The 14,546-nt window shown below is 37.2% G+C and overlaps 1 protein-coding gene across 4 annotated transcripts in view; it reads left to right on the top strand.

Annotated features, from left to right (window-relative positions):
• Positions 1 to 14,546, top strand: part of DNAJB6 (DnaJ heat shock protein family (Hsp40) member B6) — a 56,436-nt gene that overhangs the window by 5,365 nt on the left and 36,525 nt on the right. For all 4 annotated transcript variants that reach the window (XM_056485075.1, XM_056485072.1, XM_056485071.1 and 1 more), the window contains exons 2-5: positions 3,526 to 3,634; positions 4,353 to 4,462; positions 7,158 to 7,217; positions 7,561 to 7,665. In XM_056485075.1, the coding sequence (XP_056341050.1) occupies positions 3,570 to 3,634; positions 4,353 to 4,462; positions 7,158 to 7,217; positions 7,561 to 7,665 (340 nt within the window). In that variant the 5' untranslated portion in view covers positions 3,526 to 3,569. The remainder of the gene's footprint in view (positions 1 to 3,525; positions 3,635 to 4,352; positions 4,463 to 7,157; positions 7,218 to 7,560; positions 7,666 to 14,546) is intronic.

Below are 14,546 nucleotides of genomic sequence, written 5' to 3'. Positions count from 1 at the left end.
CTTTGGTTCACATAAACATTTGCCTGTTTGATTTTCATGCTCCAAAGAAGGAGTTGGAGTAGCTGATAGCACACTGTAAACAGTGCAGTTCCCAACTCCAGGAACTACAGATTTTTGCAAGCAAACACGAAGGCCATAAAACATTTCCTTTCAGCTGGTTGTTTTGGGGTTTTTTTGCTTGTCTTTTCTTCTGAAATTTTGAAGATTTTCTGTGGATGGAGGCAGAAAATCAGCTAATGTGAGCTGGCTTCCTCCTGGCTTTAGAAAAAACTATCAAGTGCCTAATTAATGAGCCTTGCTTGTATATTTGGAGACAAATTGTTTGACAGATTGGGTTTTTGGAGAAGATTTTTGTCATGTCATTTTAGTTACGACAATTGAATGGTTTCTTGCAGGGATGTTATATGGTTTGTAGCTTTGAAACATTTAGGCATTTTCAGCATGCACATTCCTACTAGCCTTGAAAGTACTGATTTTTTTTTTTTTTCTTTTTAAATTGGCCATCTTCTATTTTCTAAGTGAGTTGTCATCCATATTCTACTTTATTATAAGCTGATAGAGGCTGTTGTTTTGAGTGAATATTTTAAATAATTCTGTTATGAAAAGACTGCAGATAGAGGTCTTTTCTAGTTTGTGAATATTGTTGGATTTTTTGGGGGTGTGTGTGGTGATTTTTGGTCAGTCTTACTGGCTGTTGAGGGGCTAAATATTAGCTGACTTTTTTTTTTTCTTAAGCTGGAAAAAAAAAGCTGCAGATGAATCTTTTTCTTGTAAATATTTTTAAAACCTTTTTACATACAAAAAAAGTTCCTATGATAACTAAAATTTCAGCAGTACAGTTTATGCTTTATGATAACTAGCAGATAGAAATAACAGTATATATTACAGATGAATTCTTGCTGTCACCTGACTTTGGTGACCCTTTGATTAGGAGAAGGATAATATTAAGAATTTGTTTTCTTTAGAAAGTTTCTGGCTTGTTTTAATTCCAGGCTTTATAGTAGTGGCAAGTAAGAACTGAGCAATAACACTCACTGCATACAGAATATGTGATTGCCAGACATTCCTTTAAAACAAATAATTCCTCTATCTTGAAGGAGTTGCATTTTAGGGTCACAGTCATCTGTTAAGAGGTAGTCATGTTGCTTCAGGTTTGTTTTTTTTTTTTTTTTTGTCCCAACTTCAGGCTTCTGGTTTCTAGGATATATGGATATGGTATTTGTATTGAATCTGAACCTAACAGCTCTGCAGCATTACTTTTAAACAAGCAGGAAAGTTTAAAAAAATACTGTGTTGAAGTCAATATGATTATTTGTGTGCACAAAGTTCTCTAGGAAAATATGTGATTTATTTTCTACATCTAAGTTGCTTTTCCTACATGATTTTTCTAGTTAGAAGCTTGAGTTTTAAATTTTCCCTGTAAGATAGGTGTCAGAATTGAGAGGAGAGCTAATGGAAGTCTTGTATGTAAGAAAAGGAGAATATTGAAAGAACACTTAGTGTCACTGTATCTGCTGTCCTGTCCTGTGGCTTCTTGCTGTTTGCTTGCTAGTTTTAGGCTGGTATCTCTTGTTAGGAGGGACTCTGACTCTTAGCCTTTAGCTTGACTCATACTGGATTCCCCCTTCTGATTTCCTTTTGTAAACTATAGGTTCCGTGTATGCTATTGCTCATAAGGCTCATATGGGATTTGATAACATACTTAACCCATATTGACTCTACTCCTCACCTCTGCATTCACAGAGTTCTAATTGTTGTGTGGGAAACAGCAAAACCAGAGAGGCCAGTTGATAGCAAATATCCTGGGATATTTTTGGTAATCTGTAGGTTTACATCTTGAACTTTGCCATTAGTATAATATTATTGGCATTCTTTATTTTAATGCACGTCCCCCAACTTCCTTTGGTGTTGGTCGCATTATTAACTATACCCTTATGGTTTTTTTGAGGTGGAGATTTCTTCAAAGGGCAAAGGGCTATTTACTTGCTACACTTTAATTTTGTGTTTGTGGGACTGTATAGTTAAGTTGATTGCTAAAACTACCTGAGTTTTAAACACGTGGGTCCTCCCATGCATTTGCTTCTCTAAGTAGTTTGGAGAGGGGAGGAAGCATGGCAAGGTATCTCTTAAACTGGTTTTGCCATTTGAGGAAATGTATGGGTAACCACAACCCATAATTAAAGCTAATTAAGGTTTAACCTACAGCAGGAACGTATTTTGAAGATGTACCAATTTGTTTTAAAAGGAAGTCTTTTTTCAGTGTTTATATCCCAGGATGTTGAAAGATGCATGTAAAATAAATAAGTAAAATAAATGGATTTCAGAATATTTCAGTAAGCTACATCATACTTATTTTTTTCAGTATTTATGGGAAGGAAAATGAGACTGAGACTTTGCCTGGGCTAAAATGAAAAACACTGAATGATTTGAGGGCGGAAAGGTTATTTCAATGAATTTTTGTTCTTGATGCATGAGATAAGAAAATGTGACTAGTACTTTGCTGTATTGTTGTGTTCTGAGTGTATTTGGGTGACTTTCTCTGCAACTACTGGAAAAGGTCACTGTTTCCTTGTTCGTTAAACCTGAAACAAACCAGCAGTGGTAGGATGGAAAGGGGATTGGAAGTTTTGCCAAAATGGAGACTTGTTAAAGTAGTGGAGAGAAAGGGAGCATTGCATGAAGACATGAAACATTCTTGAAACTGTTTAGAAAGGTTCTTTCATCTAAGTGGTCATTTAGTTGGAGTAATGGTCAGTGGAACTGTTCCTTGTAGTTATTCTCTGTTGTTGACAAGAAACTGTCAGTATTTAAATTGCTTTTTTTAACTTCTAGGTTTCTCAGGACTCTTGTAGTAGCTATGCTAACAAATGCTAGGTGCCTCTGAGTTGGTTGGTTACCTTGCATTTTTTTTACCTTGCGTTTGGAGCAATCTTGCCTGGTTTTGTGCTTCTCTTGGTAAATGTAAAGGAGGCAAATGGTATTCAGTGGCTTCGGCAATGTGCACGTTTTTTGTCAAAGTTTGAGTACAAGAAAGGCTTATTTGACTCAATGAGGTTCAGTTTTAAATTTCCAAGACCTGCGCATACATTGCTTTTCTGAAGGGAACATCTCAGTGGAAGTAATTTTCTGAAGAACAGATGTGAAAGATGTGTCCCTTTGTTTATGCCCATATGTGCTTAAGATGACTTTTGCATTCAGAGTTATTAATATCTACATCAAAACTGTAATCCAGATACCCTTCTTAAAATACTGATTAAATTTAGCTGATCAGTCTAATTTGTTTCAGGAACTACTATATATCTGTGTGTTTGTATACTATGTTTCAGCGGGATTTAAGAACATAAAAATCAGAATTAAAATAATTGTTTGATCTTTTGACCTAAAGTAAAGCAGTTTTATTTTTTGGGATTTGGAACATTTGGACTTTGTCTTTCTTTGATCAGGTTTGGTACAAGGCAATGCCAGCCTCCTATGAAGTAGCAGTACTGGACAAGCTTAATTTACAAGTTGTTGTTGTTGTTACAGGACTTGAAAGACTCAGCTGTTGTTACCAAGAAAATTCCTGAAACATGGTGGATTACTATGAAGTTCTGGGAGTGCAGAAGCATGCCTCAGCAGAGGATATCAAAAAAGCGTGAGTGTCTCTGGTGTAGATGTTACAGTGTTTAAGGGACAGATACAATTACATGGTTTTTGGATTCACACTTTGTTGTCTTCCTGCGTTCTTTTGCAAATTTCTGCACGCGCTACTTTATCAACTCAAATATTTGAACTGTGATCTTGGATGATTACAAAACATACTGACCTAAGTGCAAGTTTAGCTTTGCGGCTCTAAGTAAGAAGTTATGAACAATTTGCCTAAAATGTTTCATTTGAGGATAGGAATTGTGTGCAGGTGTAGCTGTTAAAAAAGGCATTGATAGTAGGATGTCACAGTCAGTGTATTCTTGGAGCTTTATCAACTTTTAACGCACCAGATCCTTCTTGATGCTTCCTTTGCTTGGTTGTAGTACTGAATAATTATAGAGCTCTAAGGAGAAGCCCACAACAGAGATATTTTGGAATGTGTTGCTTAGGTCTCACAAATGTTGATCATCAGAAATGCACAGGAGTAATTTCAGAATAAGTAAAGAACCCCAAACCTACTTTCTAATTTAAAACATATCTGAATAGGTGGTTCATTGTGTACCTGCAGGATCTGTTGATCCCAGCATCTAGATGCATGATACAAAGAACCAGGAATTTCTTACTTCAAACCCTGACAACTTGTTTAACGTGACAACACTATGTTTATCTGTATAGTATATTCCATTATTCCAGAGTAAAATACCCTTTGTTTTCCTTCCCCTCAGGTACCGTAAATTGGCACTAAAATGGCACCCTGATAAAAATCCAGACAATAAAGATGAGGCGGAACGGCAATTTAAGCAAGTAGCTGAGGCCTATGAAGTCTTGTCAGATGGTAGGTATTTTAAAAAGTCTCTTGAACTACCTGTCTCTGTTCTGGGGATCAGACTGAAAGTGCTGATCTATGCAGCTTTGAAGGGATATTGTAATTTTGGTTTACCATCCAACTTGACTACTTCTTTTTCTTAAAAGAAAGGAAAGAAGCTTGCAGATTATGACAGAATAAGCAGAAATTTTGAAACAAAAATTTCAGTATCTCTCTAGATACGTAGCCAAACTACTAGAAGCTGAAATTCAATGTCTGCCAGAAATTTCTGTAGAGACTTCTGTGAATCCCAGGGTTAATTTTATCTTGGCAGGTGAGGCCAGTGTTACCATCAGTATAGGGGTATTGTGTTTATCCTCTAAAGTCAGGCCAGACCAACTCTGAAGTATCTACTATGGAGCCTTTTTTTAAAAGTAAACTAGTCTTGACAAAGCCCAAGCATACTGTAAACCTTGCTGAAGATTTGGATTGCATTTGAGTGAGTTCTGTAAATTCAGTCAACTGTGATTCTAAAGATAGTGTTTATTTTATTTTATGTGTATTTTATTTCCTGAAGAGGTGTTTAGCCTGATCCATTTAGTGCAGGAATGCAGTTTGCAGTTTACCCATGTCTTTTTGCTTGAACAGTATCATTGACTTTTGCCAGTGTTCTGACAAAAGCAGCCTGAATCATAACAAAGTGATTTAAGCTGCTTTGATTATTTTCCTCTATAATTGACTGCAGCTGTCTGTATGCTATTTCTGAAGTGTCCTTGATTTCACCTGAGACAGTGAGCATGGGAAAGCTATATTTAAAGCACTAGCAGCATCTAGATTACCTTTCAGAGTTCAGCTGATTTAGTGAGCTGCTGTTTTGTACACTGTGTTTCTTTGCTTGGTTTTGATACTTAATTGACAAGGGAGAAAAAGAACTTGATTTATCATTAGTTCCTGGTATACTTGTCTTTTAGAGTATTTGATCCTTCTTAAGCTAATTTTTTTGAGCAGAATAAAAATAGGATACTGGTCTGGTTGTTATACAGATCTCTAAGTTCTTTGGAAGCAGTACACTGCTAGAATTTTAGAACATCTTCTAAAAGTGCTGCCAGTTTTTGGATCTAGGCCAAATCCTAAGTTACTGGTGTCTCTAACAATCATTTGTGCAGCAGGGATACCAGAATACTGGTGGTTGAGGCAGTCAGATGTTCTGCAAACTTAATGAAAATTTTCTGACACTATTACAGGCTTGAATTGTGACGGATTTTTGGCAGAAGAATAGTTTTGCAAGGGTTTACATAAGCAAAGAATACTGAAATTGGGTGATCATTGAACACACTTCCCTTGTGGGAAACCTTGTGGTTTCAAAAATGGAACATTTTTCAAGATGAATTTTGGTCTTTGTAAGCCTTCAGGGCATCCTTGCTGTTTCCTGCCCATGACAGTTTATTTCTCTTCCTGCTTTCTTCTTCATAATTTGATGGGTAGGTTAACCTCCTTTCTTTAAAAACTGCTTTCTAGAAAAGCAGTACAGATAATGGATCAGGCTTTGGGGATTTGTCTGCTTGTGAACCTATTGCGAGCTCCTGTTATTTGAGATGATAACCATTATATAAAACTTTAATTAGTGTTAGAAGTATTTTACTTTCCAGCATCTCTTTGAGGTAACTGCATGTTCTTTCAGTGATGCTGTTTAAATTTTAAAAACATCTTTCACTGAAGAGATTCCATTGGGAAAAGCATGATAATATTATGAGACTAAAATCAAATGCCCTCGTTGGTTTTTGACTGATACTTCCACACCAGTGCGAGCAAAGTGAGCTGTTTGCCTTTTTAAAGTCTTCAGGTTCCGTTCCAGTACCAAAGTGCCATCTGATCTTGTGCAGTAGAGTTCATTTTTCTCTCCTTTCTCATGAATACTCTAAGGCTGGTTCTGCAGTGAAATTAATCCCATGGCTTCTGAAATAATAGAGAGCAAGCAGTTTGAGTCATATCTTTCCATGGCATTTTGAAACATCACTTCATTCTCCTTTATTAAGCTAGCAGAAGTGGTTATAATTAATTTTAGGGGTTTTGCAGTCACTCATATAAACACTGGTCTTCCGTTCTCATAACTCTCCCACAATGGGTCTTGTGCAGTAAAAGAGGCGATGGTCAAGGTTTGCAAGGGACAGAAGGAAGGGAATTCTTGAGTACTGGAACTCTTCTGCAGAGAGCCTGTAGAATCTTCTCTCAGAAATTGATGTGATCACAGCTTTATTTGATAGTTGATAATTTATTTGATAATTGATGTAATCACTTGCCTTATATAGGCAAGATGTGACCAAATTCACTCTTAGACTTGTGTGAAGGAGCAGGTTGAAGTCCAGAGGTCCTTCACAGCCTTAAGGCTTTTCATGGTAGCTGTCCAAAGAAAAAAACCTGCCATATTCTTCTTAAAGGCAAACTTCCTTGTGAAGTTTGTCCTTAAGCCAAACTTTTTCTCATACATCAAGACCAGACTTTCTACAACCTATTGGTAGTAAATTTGAAGTTCAGTAAATGTTCTTTCTGAACTAAATTGCTTTGGCAGTCCTTGTTAAAGATGCCAAGCAGTTATATGCTAGAACTTCCTTAAATAAACTAGCTTTGAGAAGATGCTTACCTAAGAATACCAGTTAAGTGGTTTTATTTTTTCAGGAAACCAGCAAACATGTTTACTGACATGATGTACAATTTCTCCTTGTAGCTAAAAAACGTGACATCTATGACAGATATGGAAAAGAAGGCCTAATAAATGGAGGTGGAGGTATGTTGACAAACAAGTTATTTGCTTACTGTATTTTCTGTAGCTTTCCTTTCAAGACAGCAATCTGGAAATGCTTGTACTAAGGCCTAAAATTCAGACTTATAAAAATAGAGATTACAATTGTTTGCAGTTTTTCTAGTTATTATAAAAGGTATTACTGTTATCTGAAAACAGAGACACTATTATAAAAAGTAATGAAATAATGTGTGTACTTAAGTTGAGTGATGTCTGAAAGAGAGATTTTGGCAATTGTTGGTATTTTTAGATGATTCAAGTACCCTATAGGCCTGAATTTTATTAGTAAGAATATGTGAAAGTAACTGAAATTTAATTTTCTTTTTAGGTGGAAATCATCATGATAATCCATTCGAATTTGGATTCACATTCCGCAACCCAGAAGATGTCTTCAGGGAGTTTTTTGGTGAAAGGGACCCCTTTGCATTCTTTGGTAAGTGGTCTCCTGGTTTTAATTATGTGTTATCTAAAGTGTGGCTAAAACTTTTCTCATACAAAACAAATACAGCTAATGTAGTTGTATTGGAAATAGTTCTGAAAATCAGGCAAACAACTAGTATTTTGTATTATATTTGAAATCTTGTTTCATATCTGTTTCTTGGTTAATTTTATAGTACAGAGCAGATATGGCTTGCTAATTCATGCTTTGTTGGAAGTCTGGTTTGCCAAACCATAAAATGATACCTGCAATGTTTCTAAGTTCAAAGGAAATAATATTAAACAGAAAAAGTGCATATTGGAGTTTCCTCTCAAGAATTTGAGCAGGCTAACTTAGTCTTGTGGATTTCTCTCTTTTGTTCTGTAAATAAATTTAAAAATAAAACTTTGAGTGCTTCTGAATGGGACAGCTTAACCATAACTGTTACACCATAACTCTCAGTGTGAACTTGTGTCCTAGCAGGACAGATTTTCTTCTACCAGAATAGGAACAGTTGCATACATAATCTAGACACTACTGAATTCATGTCTCTTGTTTGCTTGGGGTATAGAGCCCCTAGATAAAACAGACTCAGATAAAACAGTTCTTGAGGCCTGAATTCTTCATTTAGGAAGCATTCATTAAAGGAAGCAGTATGTGATAAAAGTTGTCAAAGCAATCTTTTTACCCTCATGCTGAAGGACTTCTGGCTTGTGATGTTACTTGCTGTAGTGAAGGTCTTTTCAGAGGTGCTGGAGTTCTTATGTAATCTCTCTGTTTATGTTCAACTCAGCAAAATGCTGACGTATAAAGCAGAACAGATCTTGTGTTCAGTATGTACTGTGAGAAAGTTCCATACTGAAAACTGCAAGAAATGTACTTGAAAAACCAGACTTTCTTCTTGTTCAGTATGTTGATACTGATTTATCTCTGTAATAATGTTTGTAAATGTTTTAATATTTTTAAAAGTAATTTATTATCTTTGGCAGCATTAGGGGGTAATTCAGCTCAGATTTTAATTATATCTTTCTCTGGTTTGCTATTTCAGGATCATCAGCTGTTAGATGACTAATGAAGGATTAGAAAAGTGGTTAAAGGGCTGGAGGTTGAATGCAGTAGAAGGCTAGTTGATGAATTAGATGAGTAGCTAGAGGAAGAATCTGGTAGAAGATAGGCAGCTGAATTGGGCAGTTGGATCTGGTGTGAAATCAGCTGAAAGTAGGAAGGGGAAGATTGGAGTAGACATCTAGCAAAATACTGATGAGTGAAATGGTCTCTGAACTGGGTAGATGCAACTTCTTCACTGTCTGCAGTAGAATAAGAATCTTAGGAAGTATTAGACAAGGATTTCAGTTTAGATGAGTGATATCAGCACTGTTTAGGACACATCCGGAGTACTGGGTCCACTTCGGTCTCCACAGTAAAAGAAAAAGAGCTACTGGATAGAGTCTAGTGAAAATTATCCACTAAGATAATTATAGGAGCTTCTCTCACACGGAGAACTGATTGAGAGGATTGCTGGATTTCTTCAGTATAGAGAATTGAATTTTTTTTCTTGAATTTTTTCTAGTCAGAAGATTTCAAAGTGAGCACTTCTCTTTTCTTTAAGATGTTAAAGACATTCTCTTAACACGGGAAATTGTGACTCCAAACAGTTTTTTTTCCACAAATTTCTGTAGAAAGTATTTGAATTGGTCTTCACACATACATGAATGTTTCAAGACAGTATAACATAAAAATGTGTGCTTTCAGTGCATTTTATAATTCCAAAAGCAAGCAGTAGAATTTCGTGTATAGTGTGAATATTTGTATTGATGAACTACAGCCCTTGTAGGTTCTGCTGTGTTGAAACACTGTCTTGGATAATGAGGGAATTTATCTTCTAAATATTAGGAGTTTTCAGTTTGTTGATGAGTTTTCTGTGGAACTGGTAACTACTTAAGGAGCTTCTCAGGTTAAAATTGATATTCTAAGCCACTAAATAAGGACTGAGGTCATGTTTTCTAAAGATGTGCACTGGTAGAATTAAAGATGAAACTGAATAAATACTTCAGAACATTTGTACTTTTTATACGGTTTGAAGTGGCATGTAGTGAAGCCCACAGAATGCAGGTGGGACTCTCTATATCCTGATTGTCATTGAGTATGTAAAGAGCAACATTCATATGCATAATTTCTGTAAATTTATGGATGTGAAGAATTTCTGAAATTGTGCTATGAATTGAGTGTGTTCAACTCTACTGAGCTATACTGCACTGCTTTTGCAGTTGCAGAAAGTTTTCTTTATAAAGAGAAGCATCTTTATTCATCTGTAGAAAAGAGCAGAATATGAAGACTTCTGTGGTGATTTTTAGATTGAGTCCCTTCAGACTTTTCAAATGAAAATCCATAGTTCTTTTGGAGATAGCTCTGAATGCTTCCAAAAGGAGTAAAATCAATGTTATGTGCTATGTGTTGCACTGGAGATAGCCACAGTTTATTTTCACTGTTTTTTCAAGGCAAATTCTTTGTGAAACTAGGGGTGCAGGAAGGCAAGTACTTTTTAAAACTTGATCTGATACTGACAGATGCTTAGCTCTTACCCTGAGATTTTTAGGCTTGCTTTTTGTGGCACGTGGTTACAGCAGAGAGTGTGTTCCTGGTGTGCTCTCCTAGTCGGTTTTTAGCCTCTGGCATACAGATGGATAGTGATCCTTGGGACAGGAGGAAAAGTTGGTGCTTCCTGTGCAGGACAACACTTTGCATTGTGAAGTTCTGCCTTGGTATAGCAGCGTGTGGTGATCTGGCGTTCAGTCTGTCCCATACACCTCTGACTCTCCGACTGTCCTTTGACATTGGAGCTCACTGTTTACTCTTAATTGGTTTCTTGTGTCAGTATACTTAAACTTTCATACTTCAGCTATGTCCTACTCCATTTATATGTGCTGCTTGCCTTGATTTGGTTTGTGTTCTTTGTTATGTTTTATTTGTATTTTACTTGTAAACTTTTCAAGGACCTTTTTTCTTCTCTACTTTGAGTTCACAGGAGGGGAGGTATCCCAGTGCTACCACTGGTGATGGAGGTGTATTGATGAAAGACTTCTGCTTCAGGCTGAGGAACAGAAATTTTAATGTGCTTTGGTGTAGGCTGGGCTGTATTTCTGGGCTGTTAAAGAATTTATTTGGTTTTGGTTAAAGGCTTTTCAGATATTCTTCAAGAGTGGGTTCTTCTGTGTTGGAAGGTGTTATCAGTGAGGAATTACTGTGAAAGATGGAGTAGGTATAACAAGACCATAACATTACCCTACAGAAACTCCTTAAGGAGATAATTCTCTTTTCCTAGACTTGAAGCTGCATATACATCCTAAACCATCTCATCTGTCTCCAGATGTACCAATGTTGCTGTAGTAATTTGTTTATGGGCTAGGAAATGCAACTCAGGGCATACAGCAGATCAGTGTCCTCCAGCAGCAGTATCTGCAAGCTTGACAGGATGGTTGGTTCAGGGTATTTCAAGCTGCTTCCAGTGCCTGTGTGTGTAGTTAAATGAATCCCACAAGGAACCAGGCTTTTCTCCTGGTAGAATGTGTTACTAATTGACATGGTTAATTGCTCCTGGTGGATGCCCCCTCTAGACTCTGATGTCCCAAGGGAAGTCTGTTTGTGGGGTTTCTTTAAATATTGATTGTAGTCTTGACAGTTTTGCTGTGGTTCCTAAACTTTTTAGTTTTCTCAGTGTACATTTGGAGATTATGATACACGTCTTTAATGTTTTTTTAGATTGTGAAATAGAATTCATTATGTACTTTAATCATGTAAACCCATGGGGATTCTGTGGAGTTTTCCCTTGAGAATTCTGGTTACCTGGTTTATGTGTTATTTCAAAATCTGTGCTCTTGGAAATGAAAGGTAAAATGAAACTTAACACCTTTATACAGCTGGTTAGATACAAATATTTGTCACAGAGAATTTCAGCTAGCTAGATATCTGTATGTAGTTTGTTTCCATCAAAGGTCAGAGTTACTTCAGATTTACAGATTTTACTACTGTAAATTTATTGCATAAAAAGCAGGACTGTTCTGGAAAAGTACAGTGAGTTACTTTTACTATCCAGGCAAAAGAGTCTTAACCCGACAAGAGAGGAAATTTTATGTGCAGTAATCATTGCTAGCTCTACATGATTTGTGTTTTATGATGTTTTTCTTGAATGGTACAGCTCCATCAAACTATTTGTCTTGAGGACAGAAAGTTGTCTTGCTGTGGCAAAACATTCACATAAGAATCAGATCATGGTATGTTGTCCCATTTCTGATAATTGGTTGTTTAAATGTTCTAATACAAAATGTATTTCTTAGTAAAATGTTAGTGAAACTGAAGATGGAGGTGACTTTCAGTTAAAGCTGTCTTGAACAGCTGTGTATTTTTGGTAATTAATATTTTGCTGATGTAAATTTGCTGCTTTTGGTGCAGTTTATGAAGTGCTCACAGATTTGCATGTGCATTCATTGCTTTGGTTTGAATGTGCAGTTTTATTTCATAGCCACCAGTTTTATATCATAATTATCCACTGAATGGTCCAAATCTCACTATGACTTTTTCAGAAATAACTTGATAGTTTTGAAGAGGGTTTTTGAGACACAGGAATTGTCTCACCCAGACAGCATTATCAGACAGGAGTGGGTAGTACTGTGGCTCCATGGCCAAACTAATACATAGGTCCCCCTGCTTAAGGGAAGAGGCCTTGTTACAAATTTTCACATCTATCTTAAAGCTTATAATCTTTGTCTGATATCCCATTAGATAGACTGAGAAATTAGTTGTTAGCATACTAGCCAAAGTTTGTCTTGGGAAGCCCAGTGCAGTTGAGGTTATTAGTTCCCAAGAAAATGGTTTGATTTGGTTTTCTTGGACAGATAGCTGGTTCAATTGATCAGAGCACAAATGCTGAACATCACCTAAGGAGAGCAGATCATACAGAGGTAGTGGAGGTTTCCTCCATCTTTAAGATGTGTGTGAACATTTGAGCATTCATTTGATAAGTATGAAATGCTGATTACTGTACTCCAGCATCTCTGTAATTACCATATAAATGGCATTCAAAGGTGTTGTTTTAGGTCTCCTTTTCTAAAAAATAATGAATCACAAGATCTCTGCTATATATCATTGCAAGGACTTCCAAATGCTTCTTCTGTTAATTTATTAAATGAGTGGGGCAAATATCTGTTTGACATCTAATTTATCAAAGTGAGCAATTATAAAGACCATGCTGAAACATTAGGCAGGTGAAGCAACAGTGCTGCAACAACATTTTAGTGTCAGGGCATCAAAAATATTTCCATGCAAAAGTGCTTACAGGTTTCTGTGGCCCCTCCACTTCTGATGGTATGTTTTTTAGTGCCTGAGTGCTCTCCAGTCTGTAGCGTGAGGTTCTGTATGCATTTACTGCAAGTTTGCATCTTTGAAACTTCTTTTCAGGTAGGATACAAAGTAGAAAACATCTACTCCAAGAGTTCTGTTGTTATGTAGGTATTGTATCTGTATCCCTTTGCATAAACACATTGTTTAGACCTGCATCTGAGACTCTCTTCCGGCATGACCTATAAAGTCATTACAGGATGCTTTTGATATAAAGAAAGGATGGGGCAGGCAGCCTTTGCTTATTGCGGCAGTGAGCAGTGGGTTTGGCTGTGCCCTTCCACAGTATCCTTTATCCTTTCTCCATCATCCAGTGTTGCAGTGAGTGCCCCCCTCCTGCCTCTGCAATAGGAGCACTTGGCTCAGGTGTCGGCCTCTGGCAGAGGCAGTGGGGAGGCTCTGGTGATGGAGAATAAAGAAGAAAAGGTTCACTGACTGGGGAGGTGGCTCAGTCAGTGGGGCCTGAGCAGTGACCCTGCTTGGACAGGAAAATTCCCTTTGCACACTGTCCCCAAAAGATTATGGACGTCTCTGGCTGTGACAGTACACGCATGGGAGAGCATTTGCTGACAGCTCACCATTTATCTCAACACCTTTGGTTTTTGGAGGTGAATGATGGCATTGCAGTGGAATGTGCTCAACAGCGATAGCATCCTTCTATGACTGAAAGAATCTTCTTGTGCTGCCTTTGACCCTTGGGCACTTCTGCTGCTGCCTGCCCTGTAACCAGCACAGTTGCTTTTACAGCCACGCTGTGAACTCTAGCAAAGAACTGATGTGGCTGAACTTGTTTTCATCTGGAGATGCTCTTTTCAGCATATCAATTCCTGATCTAGTTCCCCAAGCATCAGCTAGGATACAGTGGTCTTGGTAGAAGTGGCTGCCATATGATTCTTGTAGTTTATCATGTAATGTAATTTTAGCTAATGCCTTAGATTGCTATAATGAATTTTGAGTTTTAACTGCATTGTGGGCTGCTTCAAATTGTGGGGTTTGCCTCCTTTCTTCCCTTCCCCTGTTGTATGGTGCTTTCTTGTCCTTTTTTTTCCAAGTCTTTCAGTGCTGAAAGAGATTAGGTCATGGGTGTAATAGAAAGTAACAACCCAGTGTTTTCCTTTGGATCAGTGAATTAGTGCAACTTATTTGGTTCCATGATCAGAAGGCAGGAAAGGAAAACAATCACATCTTTTAAGTAGCATTCGGCAATGAGCTGGAAGGGAAAAACATCCTGTTTCTGTGTTATAGCTGGGGACTCCTCAGACTGGAGAGATGACAACTTGCCTTATTTTGAGCTGCAGTGAGATATTTATTACAGTGGTTGTTGTTATTTGACCTGTTTAGAGGTGAAATTCTTTTCCTGCGACTACAAAAAAGCAAGGAAATATTCCATGGTTTGCAGAGAGCAGGTTTAATGTTTTACCCAGAGGAACAAGACAGTTGTTGCATTTGAGTTAGCAATGATTTTTCTAAAGAAAGTAAATTTTCCTTGAAACATTTTCTCC

This window comes from Oenanthe melanoleuca, chromosome 2, assembly GCF_029582105.1.
Source record: "Oenanthe melanoleuca isolate GR-GAL-2019-014 chromosome 2, OMel1.0, whole genome shotgun sequence".
Lineage (NCBI taxonomy): Eukaryota > Metazoa > Chordata > Aves > Passeriformes > Muscicapidae > Oenanthe > Oenanthe melanoleuca.
Note: the sequence above shows the minus strand (reverse complement) of the source record. Positions and strands in the feature narration are given on the sequence as shown.